An 18,497-nucleotide genomic window follows, 5' to 3' on the forward strand; every position below is an offset into this window, starting at 1 on the left:
CAGCTTGAAGAAATTTCCTTTCCAGAAGAGAGCAGGCAAACAGTTCTGGTACCCCAATTCCTAAGCAGAGGGCTGGTAATCTAAGGAATTTTAAGCTAGATAAAATGCCACCTAAATAAAAGCAACCTCAGTTTGCTTATATCTGAGACTCTTTGTTAAAATACCTTAAAGGATTGCTTGATTTAATTATACACAAACCTTCCAACTTCGGAAAATGAAGAGGAATATCTTGATCAGTGAAACAAATTATTCACAGAATACTGTTAAAGCAACAAATCTTCCTTACTTTAAAAGCAGGAAGTTTCTATTTCTTTAAATAATTATATCCTCCCAGAAATAATGTCAAAAACCGCAACAGAGAAAAATGGATAATTATTCCCTGGGTATCATTACACAGAAAACGAACATTGGTGGAAACCTTGCAACTACCCATTTAGCCGCTAGATGTTGCCCCTGCCTCCTCCCTAGGCAAGAAGCTAAGGAACTCAGACACAAACAGGAAACTGAGCAAAGATAAGCAAATGAGACTAAAATTTGGCCAGGTAGGCAGGTATACTGGTTACACAACAGAATAAGCAAAATGTTGCCTAGTGGAAGCTCTCTGGAAGTCCTGTTTTAAACACTACCTAAAAAAAATAGTAACTAAGCTACCAACCGCTTATAAGAGCACCTAAAAAACTCATTCCTTTAACGGAGCAAAATACTCTTTTTAGTTATTATTCTCCAGTTCTCTCCCTTATCAAGAGTGAAAAAGTATAACTTAAGGCAGGGCCATCCTAGAAATCAACGGAGCTGGCGTTTACAAGGTTTCCTGTATTAGGCTCGCCAGATGTAGACCTGCCCCCCTTTTCCGTAGGACCGTGTAACGTACCCGAGCGGCAGTGCAGTCAGAAGACAACCGTTGGGCAGGGGGGGGCTGGCCTTCTTCTTGTGGCTTCCCGGGCCCCGATGCACTCAGAGAAGCTCTCCTCACTGAAGGGCCTGAAAAAGTGACCACCCCCAGCAGCAGTCTGTGGTGGGCTGGCCTCCACAGAAGAGGGCTTTACGGCAAGTGCCGGACTAGAAGTAACTCAGACAGCACACTCGTCCTCACTCATGTGTGACAACTCAGTTCAAACCTCAGTTCTAGGGCCACCAGCTCTGTGACCCTGGTCATGTTACGTAACCTCTCTAAGCCTCAGTTTCCTCGGCAGCAAAATGCAGATAGTGCTGCCTACCTTTGACAGTTACGGTAAACAGGAGATGAGATAACGTTCTTAAAATGCTTCCCATAATGCTTGAGCCACAGTCAGTCTATTCAATAAACAGAATCAGCTAGTACTGTCTTTAGATTATAGTAATAAGAATGATCGCAGCCCTCGGTCCAGGGCAGCACCATTCTCCCAGCTTCATCCCTCTGTTCCTGAGAAGACAGCCCCTCCTGACCCGCAGAATCTGAACACGGAAACAAATTAAACGCTCACTCCATTTCCTGTCTGAAATCTCCCAGAAGGGAATGCCACTCAAAGCCCTCTTGCTCTTGTTTTAATATCCTCTTCCTCTGACCCAACAGCCTATGCTGATTTATTTTAAAGGCCTAAGAAATTTCAAAAATTCTTCCAAATCTGTTTCCCAAATGGATCACTGATGCTGAAAATTCTTCACACCTCACAATCAGAACCAATGCTATATCCATAAGCCAAACCAACAACCTCCAATAGATGAAGGGAAGAGAAAACTTTACCTGAAGGGAGCACCTCTTCCTGTGACTGCTTTAGTCGCCTCCTCTCTCTTGCTGATAATGGTCGATCCTTTTAAAGAGAGTTAGTTACTTTCACTCCTACTCACTATCTTTGTAACAGCTGCAATGTTTGACATATCATCCAGCACTATAGGAAAGGCCCTGCACAGGTATTTAAAGGAGTGTCTGTTTGAAACCAGTCCACATCACGGTTACAACTACTAGCTAGGAATGATCAGAACCCTCATTTCTGGTAAGTACTCATTTTTGGAAGGGCAAATGGAAATTTCACATTTCTTACATTCAGAATCTACTTAGTTTCCTTAATTAAGTGGAAGTGACCATCCCTGGAACTACAGATTCCATCCCTTTCAATAAAAGCTTCTGCTGAGAATCAAAAATTTGTCCCCTCTGTTGTTTGGCAAAAAGCAGGGCTAAGATGTTCTGTTTTGTTTTTAAGATTTTATTTATTTATTTGACAGAGATAAGAGTGCGCATAAGCAGGGGGAGGGAGGGAGAGGGAGAAGCAGGCTCCCCACTGAGCAAGGAGCCCGTCGCAGGGCTTGATCCCAGGACCCTGGGATCATGAACTGAGCTGAAGGCAGGCGCTTAACCAACTGAGCCACCCAGGCGCCCCGGCTAAGATGTTTTAATACAAAAACTTCACAACATATGCAGGATTTTTACAACCAAAAAAGTTTTAAAAGAAGGTTGAAAAAAAAATCTAATATACACTCTCACAAACCTTTGATGATAACACCTCCCTGCTCCTCGAACAGCTCGCAGCAGACCCAACAGACACTCTACTTTGGTTTTCAGCATCTTTTTGTGTTAATATGACATCCATTTTTCCAACAGTGGGAAGAGAAGGCAAAAGTCGAGGAGGAGCTTCCTGGAACTTAAATAATTAAAAAGGGGGAAGTGGAAAATTATCAATTTCCTATATAGCCACCTACAAAGTTCCCTCACCAGTAAGTCTCCCTTGTATTTATTAATGATTTGCTCTCAAAAACTTCAAAACATTGCACTTTTTTGGAAAGAAACTCTGCCGAAAGTGAATTACCATCTAAGAAGCTGATAGAGAGGGAGCTTGTGAAAGTCACTTCAAGAAATTAGGTGTCAACATGATTTTATGCAGAAGGAAGAAACTATTCATCAGTATAACACAGGAGGGATCAGAAATTTACTCTTGTTAGCTTATTCCCTTAACTCTCAAGATGTCCATTTTTGCTGGGGAAGAGAAAATCTTTACTCTTTTTCCAACTCCCTGAGATTTGAAAACTACTAGTTAGCATCTCCCCATTGCCACCCCTCTCCATATGTTTCCTGCATTTCTTACGTGCCTTTTCGGCAAGTGCTAATCATTCTAAACGAAGTCTATTTCCCAAGCAGCAGAACAAGGACTTACTCCACGGAGCTCTCTGCTGACCTGTCTCTCTTCCCCACCGTGCTCGGGCTGTTCTCTTTTATTCTGTCGTCGCTGTCGAGAGAGGGAAGGCTCAGAGCCGGAGCTCTGTGGCTGTAAACCCGGGTGGGTTCTGTCTGGTTTTTCTGTAACACATTCACCAGCAACTTGATCCTTAGAGATAATAAAATAAAAACAAACAAAAAAGAAAACAGAATAATGAAATTCTTTTGAACTTCCAAACGGCCAAACTATTGTAAAATTATAACTGGAAATGAGGAGGAGTGTCTTTCTCAAAATGCATGCTCATTTGCAGTGCTGACAGGCAAAGACAAAATGCTGACATTGGTTACCCACATATTCTGGCTTTTTTAATCTTTTCCCAAATAAAGTACTTACTTTTTAAAAAAGATTTATTTATCTGACAGAGCAAGAGAGAGCATGAACGGGAGGGGCAGAGAATCCCAAGCAGGCTCCACGCTCAGGGCAGAGCCTGAGGCAGGGCTCGATCTCACAACCGAGATCTCAACCTGAGTTGAAACCAAGACTTGGACACTTAACCAACTGTACCACACAGGTGCCCCCAAATAAATAATTATATATATACATATTTTTTTTAAGATTTTATTTATTCACTTGAGACAGAGAGCTAGAGAGAGAGAGCGAGCATGAGGAAGGGGAGAGACAGAGGGAGAGGGAGAAGAAGACTCCCCGCTGAGCTGGGAGCCCGACCTCAGGACCCAGAGATCATGACTCGAGCTGAAGGCAGACGCCTAACCATTTGAGCCACCCAGGTGGCCCCCCTCAACAAATAAATAATTATTTTAATTAAACTACTCAGATTGTTACTAACTAGAAACTGCTGATGTTTGATTTACATTTTTTAAAAAAACTTCTTTTCTGGGGTGCCTGGGTAGCGTAGTCCGTTAAGCAGCCGACTCTTGATTTCAGCTCAGGTCATGATCTCAGGGTCATGAGATTGAGCCCCACGCTCCACATGGAGTCGGCTTGAGATTCTCTGAATATAATTTGAGAGCCAAGCAGAACAAGCAGGACACATAGTTTTATCCACAAAGTACTAAGAATTCCAGTGTCCAAAGAAAGTTTAAGACTTCAATCCAATGACTTTAAATGACAAAAGCATTATACTTGGACTTTTCCATAAAAACAAAAATTTATTTAAAACATTTCAATATAGGGGCGCCTGGGTGGCTCAGTCAGTTAAGCGTCTGCCTTTGGCTCAGGTCATGATCCCAGGGTCCTGGGATCAAGCCCCATGTCCAGCTCCCTGCTCAGCGGGGAGCCTGCTTCTCCTTCTCTCTGGCCCTTTCTCTGCTTGTGCACGCACGTGCTCACTCTCTCTTCCTCTCTCTCAAATAAATAAAATCTTTTAAAAAGATAAAAATGAAATAGTTTTTATATATCTTATATGAAAGATCAAATATAAAAATATATTTAATATATCAAATTTAACTATTTTAGCATGGATTATAAAAATAGTTAAAATACATCTTAAATATGTTTTTAGAATATTTTACATATAAAAATGAAAAGGTCACCAAATGTTCTGGCTTTCTGTCTAATCCTTAGCTATTGCCCTGTTGCCATGTTTCATCTAACTTACACTTCTTTCCAAGTTCAAGTAGAAGTTTTAACTTTTAAATTTACTCAGAATAGTCTCTTAGTATCAAAATCCTTTTGCTCCTTTCCTTTTCTTCTTCTCTTCCTTCCCCTTTGGTTTCAACACATAAAATACTTTTTTTTATTCCTTAAGAAATAAGATCAATCACTAACTTTCCAAGTGCAAGAAGAAATGTGATGTTACCTGCTTGGCGGAACTACCTATCCATGTGGAGGTCTAAGGAAGAGCAACAAAGAAATGGGAGAAAACATACAAATAGCAAGCTTCCACCAAATACCCTATGGTGGGCACAAGGCACCCAAGAATCCTGCGGGTCCTATCCTTTGGTTTCTGTTATGTTTAAAGAGGCACACAGAATAACTGATTTTCCTAAAATTCCAACTAGAACACAATAAACGCCACATTCCATATCTTCGTAACCGCGCTTTCCAGTTTTCTCTCTGAAACCAGCACCTCATGCATATCACTCACCTGCTCTTTCAGCTTTTGGTCTTGGTTGAGGGGCCGCAGAGGTCTCACTGGGTCATCATTCCTTTCCCCAGTGACATCACCAGAGGACGATGTGGGAATTAGGTTTCGCGGCTGAGGGCTGGGCTCAGTACCATCCTGCAGCTTCCCCTTCACTTGAGAAATACTGCATTTACCTTCTAGCTCCTTAGAGGCATCTAAGTGTCTTAGCTGATTCTCCCGAACTAAGCCGTCGCTCAGTGAATCCCTTCTTTCTGCGGGTAAGATGTCAATTTTCACTTTACTGATGGTGGCTAGTGATTCTGAGGTATTGCTCACGTCTGGTTTGCAGCTGTGGCCTTTCAGACTTGCTGGTGTCTTCAAGGGGCCAGTGACTGTGGGTTTCTCCTGGGACAAACATTTGTCTTCACCCTGATGAAAATATGCTTCCAACTTATTACAGCCCTCCTCACACCACATAAAATCAACTCAAAAAGGTACAGCAGGTTCCTCAGAAAGTTAAACACAGAATCACCACATGACCCGGCAATATCACTCCTAGGTAAATACCCCAAAGAACTGAAAGTAGGGACTCAAGCAGATACTTGCTGACCAATGTTTATAGCAGCATTATTCACACTGGCCAAAAGGTGGAAACAACCTAAATGTCCATCAGCAGATGAAGGGATAAACAAAATATGATATGCACATAACAATGGAATATTATTCAGCCATAAAAAGGAATGAAGTACTGGTACATGCTACAACATGGATGAGCCTTAAAAACGCGCTAAATGAAATAAGCCAGACACAACAGCACATACTGTATGATCCCACTCATCTAGAACAGGCAAACTCATAGAGACAGAAAGTAGATTAGAGGTTACCGGGGCCTGGAAAAAGGAGGAACGGGGAACTATTGCTTAATGAGTACAGAGTTTACTTGGAGTGATGAAAGGGTTTTGGAAGATAATGGTGATGGTTGCACAATATTGTGAGTGTAGTTAAGGCCACTGAATTGTAGGCTTAGAGGTGGCTCAAAATGGCAAGCTCTAGGGCGCCTGGGTGGCACAGTTGGGTAAGCATCTGACTCATGGTTTCGGCTTAGGTTGGGATCTCAGGGTTGTGGGATCAAACCACACACTGGGCTCCGTACTCAGCATGGAGTCTGCTTGAGATTCTCTCTCTCTCTGCCCCTCCTGCTTGTGCTCTCTCTCTCTCTCTCTCTATATATATATATATCTCTAAAATAAATATTTTTTAAGAATAGCAAATTCTATGTATATCTATGTCACCACAATAAACAGAAAATTAAAAAATTTAAAAACGAATCAACAACCTAAATATAAGAGCCAGAATTATAAAACTCCTAGAAGGAAACACAGGCATACATCATCATGAACTTGGATTTGGCAAGGAATTCTTAGATATGACATCAAAAGCACAAGCCACAGAAGAAAAAACAGATAAAACTGGGCTTCATCAAAATTAAAAGCTTTTGTGCAAAAAGGGACATTATCAAGAAAGTGACGAGCCAACCTAGAGCATGAGAAGAAATATCTGTAAGTCATGTATCTGAAAGGATCTACTGTGCAAAAGTTCTTAGAAGAACTCTGAGAACTCAACAACAAAAATACAAAAAAACCCAACTAAAAAGTGGGCAAAGCGCTTAACAGACATTTCTCCAGAGAAGGAATACAAATGGCTGAGAAGCTTGTGCGAAGATGCTTTGTGTTAGTCATTAGGGAAACGCAGGTCAAAACTACACTGAGATACCACCTCACGTTCACTAGGATGGCTAGAAGCAGAAAAGCAGAAAATCACAAGAGTTGGTGAGGTTATGGAGAAACCGGAGCTCTTGTGCACTAGCTGGTGGGAAAGTAAAATGCAATCATTCTGGAAAGCAGTGTGTTGGCTGTTCAGAAAGTAATTCTAGAACTACCACCCGACCCAGCAATTCCAATCCTAGGTATATATCCCAAAAGCACTGAAAACAGGGACCCAAAGACTTGTACCCAAATTTTCATACCAACAGCCAAAAGGTGAAAACAACTCAATATCCACCAATGAATGAACGGATAAGCAAACTGTGGTGCACACGTACAGTGGAATATTACTCAGACATAAAAACAGAGTACGTACATGCTACCGCAAAAACATCACGCTCAGTGAAAGAAGCCAGACGCGAAAAGTCACATATTGTGATTCCGTTTACATGAAATACTCAGAACAGGCAAATCCACAGAGACAGAATACACATTAGGTTGCCAGGGGCCAGGTGGAGGAGAGAATGAGGATGACCACTCAATGGCTCGGGGCTTCCTTCTGCGGTGACACGGAATGTTTTGGAACTAGACAGAAGTGGTGGTTGCACGACACTGTGAATGCAGTTAATGGTTCACTGTAAAATGGTTGACATCATGTTATACCATCTGCTTCAATAACCTATCGTTTTAGTAGTTTCTAAAATACACACCATTACATATGTCTTGGGGCCCTCAGAAGAGTGTGGCTGGAGGGGAGCTACTTTATGACTCGATTCGGCATTTCCAGAGACCACTGCAGCAACAGGCTTCGATTTAGAGTCGCCATTTTTAATATTACTTTTGGAGGTTTTTCTTTATGAGGAAAAAAAGGAAAAAAATATTATCAGTATAGTGAAGATGAAAGGTTTATACATATCTGAGGAAATGTGTATATGTATTATAAAAACTGTTCCATTTAGAGAAAATCGTTTTCTGAAAACCAGGGGGCATTCCGCAAAACACTGGACTAGTACTCCTCAAAATCAGTCAAGGTCATGAAAAACCAAGAAAGTGAGAAACTTGGTTGACTGAGGAGACAGGAGGACTAAATGCAGTATGGTGTCCTGGATTGGGTCCTGGACGAGGGCCAAATAAAGTCTGGAGTTTAGTCAACGATCAGGTACTGCTGCTGTTTTCTTAGTTCTGCCAAATGTATCATGGTAACGTAAGATGTTTATGATAGAAGCTGGGGGAGGGGTGTACAAAACTCTCTGTAGGATCTCTGCAACTTGTCCGTAAATACAAGATTATTCCACCATAAAAAATCAACGAGAAATTACTTCATGTACAGAAGAACCAGCACAATTTTCAAGTTTCACATATGTGTAATTATACCACAAATGCTTTGCCCAATTTGAGAGTAAAAATGACTGGTGTGCTCAGCCTGGACTTGAAGAATAAAAGTGTACAGGATTACTATCCCCAACTCCTTTAGGGTGACATTTCTACAACTGAGCTAACTCACAGGGAATTCAACAGGGGCATAGATAAGTGCTGTGGAAGGCCAAAGGTCTGTTTGGTGCAAATTATAGACTGTAAATAAAAAGATGGTTTTTCTTTATCCCCCGGGGCCTCTCTAGTATTACTCTTATTTTTTTGTTTTAAAGATTTTATTTATTTATTTGACAGAGAGACAGCCAGCGAGAGAGGGAACACAAGCAGGGGGAGTGGGAGAGGAAGAAGCAGGCTCCCAGCGGAGGAGCCTGACGTGGGGCTCGATCCCAGAACGCTGGGATCACGCCCTGAGCCGAAGGCAGACGCTTAACGACTGCGCCACGCAGGCGCCCCTCTAGTATTACTCTTAAATCTAACATGTCACAAGGCAGAGACCATGTAGCTCTTAGATCCTGGAACAGCAGTTTAGTGAAGGTAACCCCTGCAAGTCAAAGAAAGAAACTGTTCTCTAGAGAAATATGAGTCAAGAGGGAAACTTTTGGAAGCTCTCAGAAATTTGAGCGCTTACTTTTTAATCTCACATAGTACATAATATAACAGGCTTCTTAGATAATCTCATTTTCATATGGTTTTTAAAACATATATCCTTTTGAAAGAATCATACTTGATATGTCTTGGAACCCTCTGAGGAATGTAGAAGTGATTCTCTAAATGGTCTTCTAGAGTTCTGACTTTAGCAATTATGTAAATCTCAACATATGCCCTAATCGTGCAATTTTCCTTCATGTTTAAAAAAACCCGCCACAGGGGCACCTGGATGGCTCAGTCCGTGGAGCATCTGACTCTTGATTTCAGTGCAGGTCATGATCTCAGGGTCCTGAGATCGAGCCCCACGTCGGGCTCTGCACTGGGTGTGGAGCTTGTGTTAAGATTCTCTCTCCCTGGGGCGCCTGGGTGGCACAGCGGTTAAGCGTCTGCCTTCGGCTCAGGGTGTGATCCCGGCGTTATGGGATCAAGCCCCACATCAGGCTCCTCTGCTACGAGCCTGCTTGTTCGTCTCCCACTCCCCCTGCTTGTGTTCCCTCTCTCGCTGGCTGTCTCTATCTCTGTCAAATAAATAAATAAAATCTTAAAAAAAAAAAAAAAAAGATTCTCTCTCCCTCTTCCTCTGCCCCTCCTCCCTTCTCTCTCTCTCTCAAAATAAATAAATAAATAAAACTTCCCCATAAATTCTACATATGAGAATTCTAGAAGCTACCTTCTTTTATTCACCTATTTAGCCATCTATCTGCAAGGGAAGTATCTTACGCCTTTGTGGCCTCCAGAAACAGAGAGATTTGGTGCTTTATGTAAGGCTGCCTCAGGATGCTCCTCACGGAGGGTCTTTCCTCGGGCCTCTTGCTCAGCATTGTTCTTATCAGTTCCGCCAGCTCTGGGCTATATTCTTTTGGCATTGGTGGCAGCTACAAAGAGAAATAATATCACAATGATGACTCTGGTCTTGTGAAACAAAGTATAAGGAAAAAGTAGATGTCTCCCAATATTTCTTTAAAGTCATTATCCACAGGAGCAGAAAAGAGCCAGCACACAGGAAGCTTACTAGAGTCCTGTGTCATAGCAGCAAGTTGGGAGACTGTAAAAGTATATCCTTCAAACCAGCAGTCCCACTTGAGAACTCCCTCCTTCAGAAATCAGAGCATGAGTTCCTAAAGACTTATGGACCAGCACAGTCACTGCAGCATTGTTCTTACAGCAGTAAACAACTGGAAACAACTTAAATATCTATCCATAGCATAGCTTACGGTACATCCTTCTAATAAAATGATAGGCAGCTTCTTAAAAAATATGACAGGTACCGAACTGGAAAGATGTCCCTTATGTATTAAGTCAAAAAAGTAAGTTGCATGTCAATATGTACCGCCTGATTCCATCTCGGTTACTCTTTAAAGGCGCCTGTGTGCATATGTGCACATACACACCCGGACTGAGAGATACACACAGACAGGAAAACGCTGGGAAGGCTACGCACAAAATTCCTAGCAATGGTGATCTCCAGAGGATAGAAAGATAAAAGGAGAGGGGAATTTCACTCCTTTCTTGTTTGAGTCTTAAGTAGTGGAATTACGGGTGCATTTTACTTTTTTTGTGTTTTTCAATATTTTGAAATTAAGAAAGTGAGTCTTGGCATAGTATTAAAATCAGCAGGTAGTTTACAGCTTTAAAACTTCATGGTGTGTAGATGACGAACACTGCAGAAGACAACTAGCCTCAACATATAAACGTGGTCCCTCTGGTGTCTATGTTGTACCCAACGCTTTCTGCAGTTCTTAACTGGCTACCTGTAATTGTGAGAAAGGGCACCACCATCAGAGTAGACTCGTTTTTATGTATTTCTCCCCCTCCTCCTCCTCCTCCTTATTATTATTACTATTACTATTTTACATTGTTGCAAAGTGTCTTCCAATCGCCAGGCACTGTTGTTGTTGTTGTTGTTATTATTATTATTATTACTATTACTATTTTACATTGTTGCAAATTATTACTATTACTATTTTACATTGTTGCAAAGTGTCTTCCAATCACCAGGCACTGAGCAAGCTGGGGATGGAATGGGTACTTTGCCCAGAGTGGACTCATTTTAGATGGGGCTCATTTAACCACAGCTGCTCAGGAGAAGCTACCAATATCCTTTCAGGGCACCTGAACATCCTGTGGTTAGAAGGCAACGGTTTTCAAAAAGCCAATTCTTCAGAACCCTTAAGCCACCTTCACAAATTAATATTAAAAAACGATCGATCCCTTCTCTTTCTAGTTTAACCTTCCCCGTAGAAGGGGCCTACCACCCTTACCTATCCACCCGACATCAATGATGACTCATTTTTGCTAATAGCTACTTACAAAGAGGCATTAAATTAACCTTGCTCCAAATATTAAAAACAATTAGTTTCAGAATATTCTTTACCTTTCCTTCAATAATCCGATAAACTAAAGAATTCATGTCTTTTGCATTGAAAGCATGCTTCAGGGTGGCCATTTCATAAACACAGCATCCCAGAGCCCAAACATCCGACTAGAAGAGAAAAACAGTAAAGAGTCAAATGTTAGAATGCCTTACTGACGTTTTTCCTCTGAAAAAAACAAAACAACACAAAACAAAAAACATTTTGGGGCGCCTGGGTGGCTCAGGCAGTTAAGCATCTGCCTTTGGCTCAGGTCATGATCCCAGAGTCCTGGGATCGAGCCCTGCATTGGGCTCTCCGCTCAGCAGGAGCCGGCTTCTCCCTCTCCCTCTGCTGGTGCTCGCTCTCACGCGCTCGGTCTCTCTCAAATAAATAAAGAAATAATCTAAAGAAAAACCAAAAAACATTTTCCTTAAGCCGATTCGCAGAGAATTCCTCTGACTTTCTATCTGATGGGTTCTGAAGTTATGAGTACTGTCCTGACAGGGTGAGCTGGCATACGCAGCTCAATCCTACCTTATAGTTGTAAGGTTTGTTTGAAAACAATTCAGGGCTCATGTAGTAGGGTGTGCCGATGAGGGTGCTAGCCATGTCACAGTGGTTCTCTAACACTCGAGCAATTCCTAGGTCACCCACTTTGATGATGTTTGTTCTTGTTAGGAAGACATTTTGAGTTTTCAGATCTCGGTGAAGGATGTGTTTTTCATGTAAATACTGAGGAGAGAAATAAAACTTCATTAAATATAAGAACACTCATCTACTTATTTATTCCTGACTTCTTACACACCATCAACAATCGCATGAGTGAAAGAGTCTCAGTCACCTAAATGACTAAACGCTGTTTTATCATCTCTGAATGAGAAGTCTGATTTACAGCTTTCCAAAGCAAGAAATTAAGTTCTATGCGTTAATTTGCCCAGTATCCTTCACAGCTGTTCCCTGATACCTTGACAATTTTACCATTTAGCATTAAATGGATCCAGTTAAAAATACACTTCTAAACTCCCACTGAAGGGAGAAAGACAACTTGTACAGCATCAGATGCGCATTCCCCTCAGACTCATGAAATCTTCGGCTTAATAATATTTTCAAATATAACAAGATCACTTTTATTTAGACAGAGTATCTTAAAATTTACACACAGTCAATCCATTCTGGACAAGTCTGCCCAGTTCCAGAGTGGTATTTCATAAACAGTCTCACATTTGAATATGTGTATATTCAAACACAGACATGTTTTGTATTTCCACTCACTCTGCCACAGCAGGGTTAAAGCCCACCTCCCCACAGTTTAAGCATATTAATTAGGCCAACCACCTTTCAGTAGGACATAGCTGACCAGCTGATGACAGACATGGTCATTTTTTGCTTTGTCGACTCAGGGCCCTTAAAATTGATTTTGCTATAAATATTAAACGAACAGAGAACTGGCATCCCCTACAAACTGAAATCCATGTCTAGTTCAACACAGACATCACTCATTCAGAAATACTCTCACGCTATAGCGAGGGATTGGGTCCACTTCATAAATGGATTTTTCTTCACGTAAACATTTGGGGAAGCATTTCCTAAAGTCCACCTGCCATCCCCATCACCTGCAGCAAGTGGAATGCTGTGTCTGGACAGTACCTGCAGAGCCATAGCGATCTGAACAAACCATTCCACCACCTGACTCTCAGGCAGAAGCTGCCCCTTCTGTTCTTTGAGCTTTCGGTACAGATCACCTCCTTCACAGAAGCCCATGACGATGTACAGCAGACCGTCGCCTCCCTCCCACGACTCCTTGTAGGTGACAATATTAGGGTGCTTCAACTGAGACAAGAGCTGAGCTTCCTGTTCAGCAGCTCGCCGCTCTCGGCTGGAGGCATTTCGGAGGTTCAGCTTTTTGATGACATACTACAGAGAAAACACATGATTTTACAATGTGCAAATAAGCACAAAGTTTTATAAGTTCAGAATATTTAAGGGTTCTCCTGACTGTCCTCAAAACCAACCTCCTGGAGCCTGTCAGATAACCTATTCGTTCTGCTATTCACAAAGCACAAAACTGGGGAAAAGATTTGCTGTAATTTACTGATATTTTCAACAGGTTAGACTTAAAACAGGCTGGAGGATCACAAAAAATGTATTACACTTTCCACCTGCATTTTATAATTAATGGCTAAAAAATGAGTCCATGTTAACATACAACTGTATCAATCATAAAGCCTGTGGTAGAGATTCCTTAACCTCTAAGATCCCCCTACAAAGGTATGTAATATAAGGCTTGAAAATACATCTGCAGACAGAACAGGACCATAGACTGCACTGGATACTCAAAGGGACCCATGGCCTAATAAGCTTAAAAATCACTGAGTCTCAACATTAAAAATTATTCCCACTTATGGGGCGCCTGGGTGGCTCAGTTGGTTAAGCATCTGCCTTTGGCTCGGGTCAGGATCCCAGGACCTGGGATCAAGCCCCACATCAGGCTCCCGGCACAGCGGGGAGCCTGCTTCTCCCTCTCCCCTCTGCTCATGCGTGCTCTCTCTCACTCTCTCTCTAGCAAATAAATAAATAAATAAAATCTTTTAAAAAATTATTCCCACTTAAAAAAAAAATCAACATCCCCTGACACCTAATACATTGCCCACAACCAATTAATAGTCCATACAATTCATTCAACAACAAGCATATATATAAACGTGCTTTGTAAATTATAAACTACTGCTCAAATGTGCGGGGCTATGACTACCATCAATACCCCATCCTCTACTCAAACAATCCAATGACACCATCCCATCCCTCTATTGCTACTGAATAAATGTCTTAAACCTGAGCTTGTGTTCCAGGCAGAGCTACCAGCACCTGACACCAGGCAGAATAGGCAACAGGGCCTTATACTTGGGAGGGACAACTCTTTTCAGCTTGCCCGGGGCACTGCCACGGTCCTGCTGTAATTATTAATAGTGCCTCCTTCCAGTTTCGAAATTGTCCCAGTTTGTATGATACATGATATGGTCACCCTACTTATAAACCATTTTAAAGAACTGACTCATCATCCTGAGGATTGTAGGATAAAGTGCTTTAAAGAAAGGAGCGACAACATTCGCTGTAAGTTTTAGAAGGATTGCTGAGATGGCAATGAAAGTGATGGATTGAAGAGCGAGGATCCTGGAGGCCATGGCCACAGCTCAGCTAAAGATAATGATGTCCTGGATTGGGGTGGTACCAGTGGAGATAGAGAAGAGGGCTCCCGGCTTAGTGAACAGATGAATGGGGGCAGTGGTGTGTGTCAAGAATGACACTTGGGTATGTCCAGCTTGGGCAACTGGATGGTTGGTGGTGCTACTCACTGAAATGGGGACCGTGAAAGCTTTGGCGGGAAGGTGATGAGTTTTAAGCGAGTCCAGTAGTCTCCAGCTGAGATGTATGGGGCCCTTCATCCAAAGAGGAATACCTGCCGGGCGCTGTGTTAGACTGTGGGAAAGAATGATCTCACGGAATTGTCAAGAGTGGAGAAGGTGTGTAGATCGAGCAAGACAATTAATACTATCAAGAAGAACTACAGGAGTTTGGGGCGCATATTACAGTAAGGCCTGGCCTACTCTTAGTAGTATGGAACGGTTTCCCTGAAGAAGTGACATCCGAGGTTGAGCTCCCTTCAGACCACCCGGAGCCTAATCTTTGGACGGCGGCCTTCGCAAACGGCTGCCTGCCCTCCACCCCCTGCCGGGCCCCAACCCCGCCGACCTGCCTGCCGTCCCGCCGGTGCCTCACGAGCGTCACCTCCCCGTAGCTGCCCCTGCCCACGACCCGCAGGTAGCAGTAAGCGGCCAGGGACATGTTCCCGGCGCCGGCCCAAAGCTGGGATGCGGCGGCAGAGGCGGCCAGGGTCGCGGGCCGCGGCGGGAGACCCCGCTCATGCCCAAGAGGCCGCGGTGCTGGCGGCTGCTGAGACTGTCGGGCCCCGACGCGAGCTCGGAGGCTGGGCCCACAGCGACGCCGCTGCCATAGCGATCCCGGCCAGCGCAGCCCCGCGCATGCTCCCGCGGCCCGGAAGCATCCACCACAGAGCCGAAGCGGCAGGCGGCCAGAGCGGTTCCGCCATCCAGGAGGACCGGCCATAGAGCCCAGGCTCGGACGGCCAGAGCGACACCGCTGGTCCTGGCGCGCGCACCTTCTGCCTCAGTTCCACCGCCGAGAACTTCCGGGTTGCCGGGAACAATAAAATAATGGAAGCTTCCACGTATTGAGCACGTACTTGATATAAGCGCTTTGAAAATATTCGTCATTCATTTTACAAGTAATTTTATTAACCGCCTACCATGGGCCAAACCGACAAAGTCCCTCTCCTCCTGAGGCTCCCATTCTAATCGAGGGATGACAGACTAGCTTCTACAAGTAACATTTGTTATTATCGCACGATGGTTAATGTATGCATCTAGCAATCCATCTTATTTTTTATGCATTTCAAAAGCAACTGAAGATATCAGTACACTTCACCCCTAAAAGCTTCATCTGGTGCATTAAGAAATGGAAAGGACTCTCATATCCTCCAAACCCCTGCACCGTGGTGACTTGACCAAATTCTGGCACGGTTTTTAACAGCTTAAGGTAGTGTCCGTAGGCGGACCCTTCTTAAAAGACCCAGGTGTGAAAGCTCAAAGGTGCTAAAAGTTTATTTGATCCAACTGACATTTCCCTTCCTTTTCCTAGAGCATTTACCTAAAAGACCTCACAATTGCAAATCCTTCCTATGTCCCTATTAGATACGTGTGTAACTCCGATTGTCTTTCTCAAGGACCTGAAATCCATCCTTTTGAAATGTAAGATTTGCCTACATCCAAGAACCAATTTTTGCCCAGTTGGGGGCAATATCGCCCCGCTGAGAATGGGTAATGTTAAAGAACAGAAATTCAACTAAGTAAATTTGAAGAGCTGATTGATTTTATTAAGTGATTCATGATTCAGGCATCACCGTGTCTAGCAAGTAAAGAGATACTCTAAGGAATTGTTCAAAATGAAAAGTTTTTACTGGAAGGAAGGCAGAGCAAGGAAATTATTACTGAAAAAAAAAAAAAAAGAAAAGAAATAACTTTCAGTTTATTACTGAAAGTTTCAGGCCAGGGCATCTTCTTTTTTGGGGGGAAGAGAATGGCAGGGTTTTTAATTGTACAGATTATCTCACTAGTGCTGATCAGGAAATTTCAAATTAGAAGGTCACATTCTTGGGTTTGGTTGAAACTGTAGTTAAGTCTTGGTTTGCTGTTGGGGGTAGGTGAGGGGGCATATGACTCCATCTGGGGCTTGTTGTTTCTTTTTTAATAATACTATTGCCCCCAGAAAGTTAATTCATGCTTTTTCCCAGTTAATCCCCATTCCCCTCTTAGAGACAAGTACATTAGCATTTTTAATCCTTGCATCAACTCTGTGAAGCTGATACTATTATCATCCTCATTTTACAGTTAAGGAAATTCAGTCTCTGGTAAGTTAAGAAACTCATGTTAATGGAGAGAATAAATTGGAGTCAGCATTGCTAACAGAGTTCTTTAAAATGAAGCCAGGAGGACATTGAGGACATTGAGGAAATGGAGCTGATGCATGTCTTCTGTCTCAAATTCTCAGAATTTTTGCTGAACTCAGCTAAAAGCCAAAGCATCTGCTACATGGTAAAATGGACATAAATGGACTTTCTGCCTAACACTAGCCCTGGCAATCAATCACATATAGATTAGTGTGGCTAAAGCTATACCAGCAACAATCACATTTTGTTCAAAACCACTTATGTAAATGCCCTCTTTCTTCTTTAAAAACTCTGAACTCCTTTGTCTCTCCAGAATTTGTTTTTGATTTTGGTGGAATCTGTGTCTCCTGGCTTGCAATCCCTAAGACCCCAAATAAACGCACATATTTTATTTTGCAGCTTGCAATTTTGTCTTTCCTTGGTCAACACTCAAAACAACATTCTGGAAGGCTTATGGCACACTCACTCCTAAAACCCCTATAGTTACTTGGCCCCACATGCCTTCAAGAAAGCTTCCTGGAAAGTGACTCAGATTTCTTAGAGGCCTTTCTTAGTCTTCATCCATCCCACTTCCCCTCAGTAGCCTTTGCCCCTCTGGTGAGTCCTCTCCTTTCTTGGTTTCTAGAACTTTTCTGGTTCTCCTACTCCTCCTGTCCACTCCTGTTCTTTTGAATTCTCATGATTCCCTCAGGTTTGAGGTTCTCCAAGGTTCTGTACTCTGCTCTCTGCTTTTTACCTCTTCCAACTTGCTCTTCTTCAAACCTATCATTCACTCTGTAGACATTCAGTGTGGGCCTGCATGGTGCAAGTCTAGTGCCCTCCCCTGGAAGCGCAAAGTGAACAAGACAGACAAAGTCCTGCCCCTGTAGGGCTTACAGCTGAAGACAGAGGTGATCATTAATCCATGAAGCATGCTAATATGTTATCTTTGCCAACCGAGGTCAGTGCCATGCTGAAAGGTCACCAGGCCCAGCCCGGGCATCCAAGGGAGGTTGTCCCAAGCAATCACTCCTGAACCGAAGTTTTAAGGAAAACTTTCTTCAGGTGAAGGAAGTACCATACGCTAAGGCTCAATGGACTTATTTTGTGACTTCACCTCCGCAGTTCAGTGTGAACTCAGCACTGGGCCGGCTCTGCCTACCTCAAGACCCCAACCCCAGCAGTTGACATGGGCCTGGCACACAGCACGTGTGAATGGAGATGAAGTGGGGCTGATGAATGAATGAGTGAAAAAGTGCCTACAGAGATTAGAAAAAAGTCTGTGTGGTTGAAGCTGAGAGATCCGGGGTGGGGGGCATGGCTGGGTGAGATGGAGGGGTCAGCAGGGGCCAGATCACTCAGGACCTGGAAATGTGTAAGACAGGGAAAGGTCTCAAGCAGATCAATGTATGTATGTATGTATGTATGTATTTTTCTTACGATTTTATATATTTCTTTGTCAGAGAAAGAGAGCACAAGCAGGGGGGTGGCAGGCAGAGGGAGAAACAGGCTTCCCGCTGAGCAGGCAGCCTAACATGGGGCTCGGTCCCTGGATTCTGGGATCACGACCTGAGCCGAAGGCAGACGCTTAACCAACTGAGCCACCCAGGCGCCCCCAGATCAACGTTTTTAAATGCT

General features: G+C 43.1%; 1 protein-coding gene across 5 annotated transcripts in view; it reads right to left on the reverse strand.

Annotated features, from left to right (window-relative positions):
* Window positions 1-15,411, reverse strand: part of NEK4 (NIMA related kinase 4) — a 32,819-nt gene extending 17,408 nt beyond the window's left edge. For 2 of the 5 annotated variants that reach the window (XM_048226599.2, XM_048226598.2), the window contains exons 1-11: window positions 15,107-15,395; window positions 13,004-13,270; window positions 11,891-12,088; window positions 11,377-11,484; window positions 9,723-9,877; window positions 7,691-7,832; window positions 5,239-5,646; window positions 3,150-3,299; window positions 2,466-2,618; window positions 1,724-1,790; window positions 872-981 (exon numbers count right to left, since the gene is read on the reverse strand). In XM_048226599.2, the coding sequence (XP_048082556.1) occupies window positions 872-981; window positions 1,724-1,790; window positions 2,466-2,618; window positions 3,150-3,299; window positions 5,239-5,646; window positions 7,691-7,832; window positions 9,723-9,877; window positions 11,377-11,484; window positions 11,891-12,088; window positions 13,004-13,270; window positions 15,107-15,199 (1,851 nt within the window). In that variant the 5' untranslated portion in view covers window positions 15,200-15,395. Of the gene's footprint in view, window positions 1-871; window positions 982-1,723; window positions 1,791-2,465; window positions 2,619-3,128; window positions 3,300-5,238; window positions 5,647-7,690; window positions 7,833-9,722; window positions 9,878-11,376; window positions 11,485-11,890; window positions 12,089-13,003; window positions 13,271-15,106 lie in introns of all 5 variants that reach the window. The other 3 variants (XM_026501007.4, XM_048226597.2, XM_057311784.1) reach the window with 3 other exon arrangements.
* Between the last annotated feature and the right edge of the window lie 3,086 nt (window positions 15,412-18,497).

Source organism: Ursus arctos, unplaced genomic scaffold (genome assembly GCF_023065955.2).
Source record: "Ursus arctos isolate Adak ecotype North America unplaced genomic scaffold, UrsArc2.0 scaffold_14, whole genome shotgun sequence".
In the NCBI taxonomy this organism is placed as follows: domain Eukaryota; kingdom Metazoa; phylum Chordata; class Mammalia; order Carnivora; family Ursidae; genus Ursus; species Ursus arctos.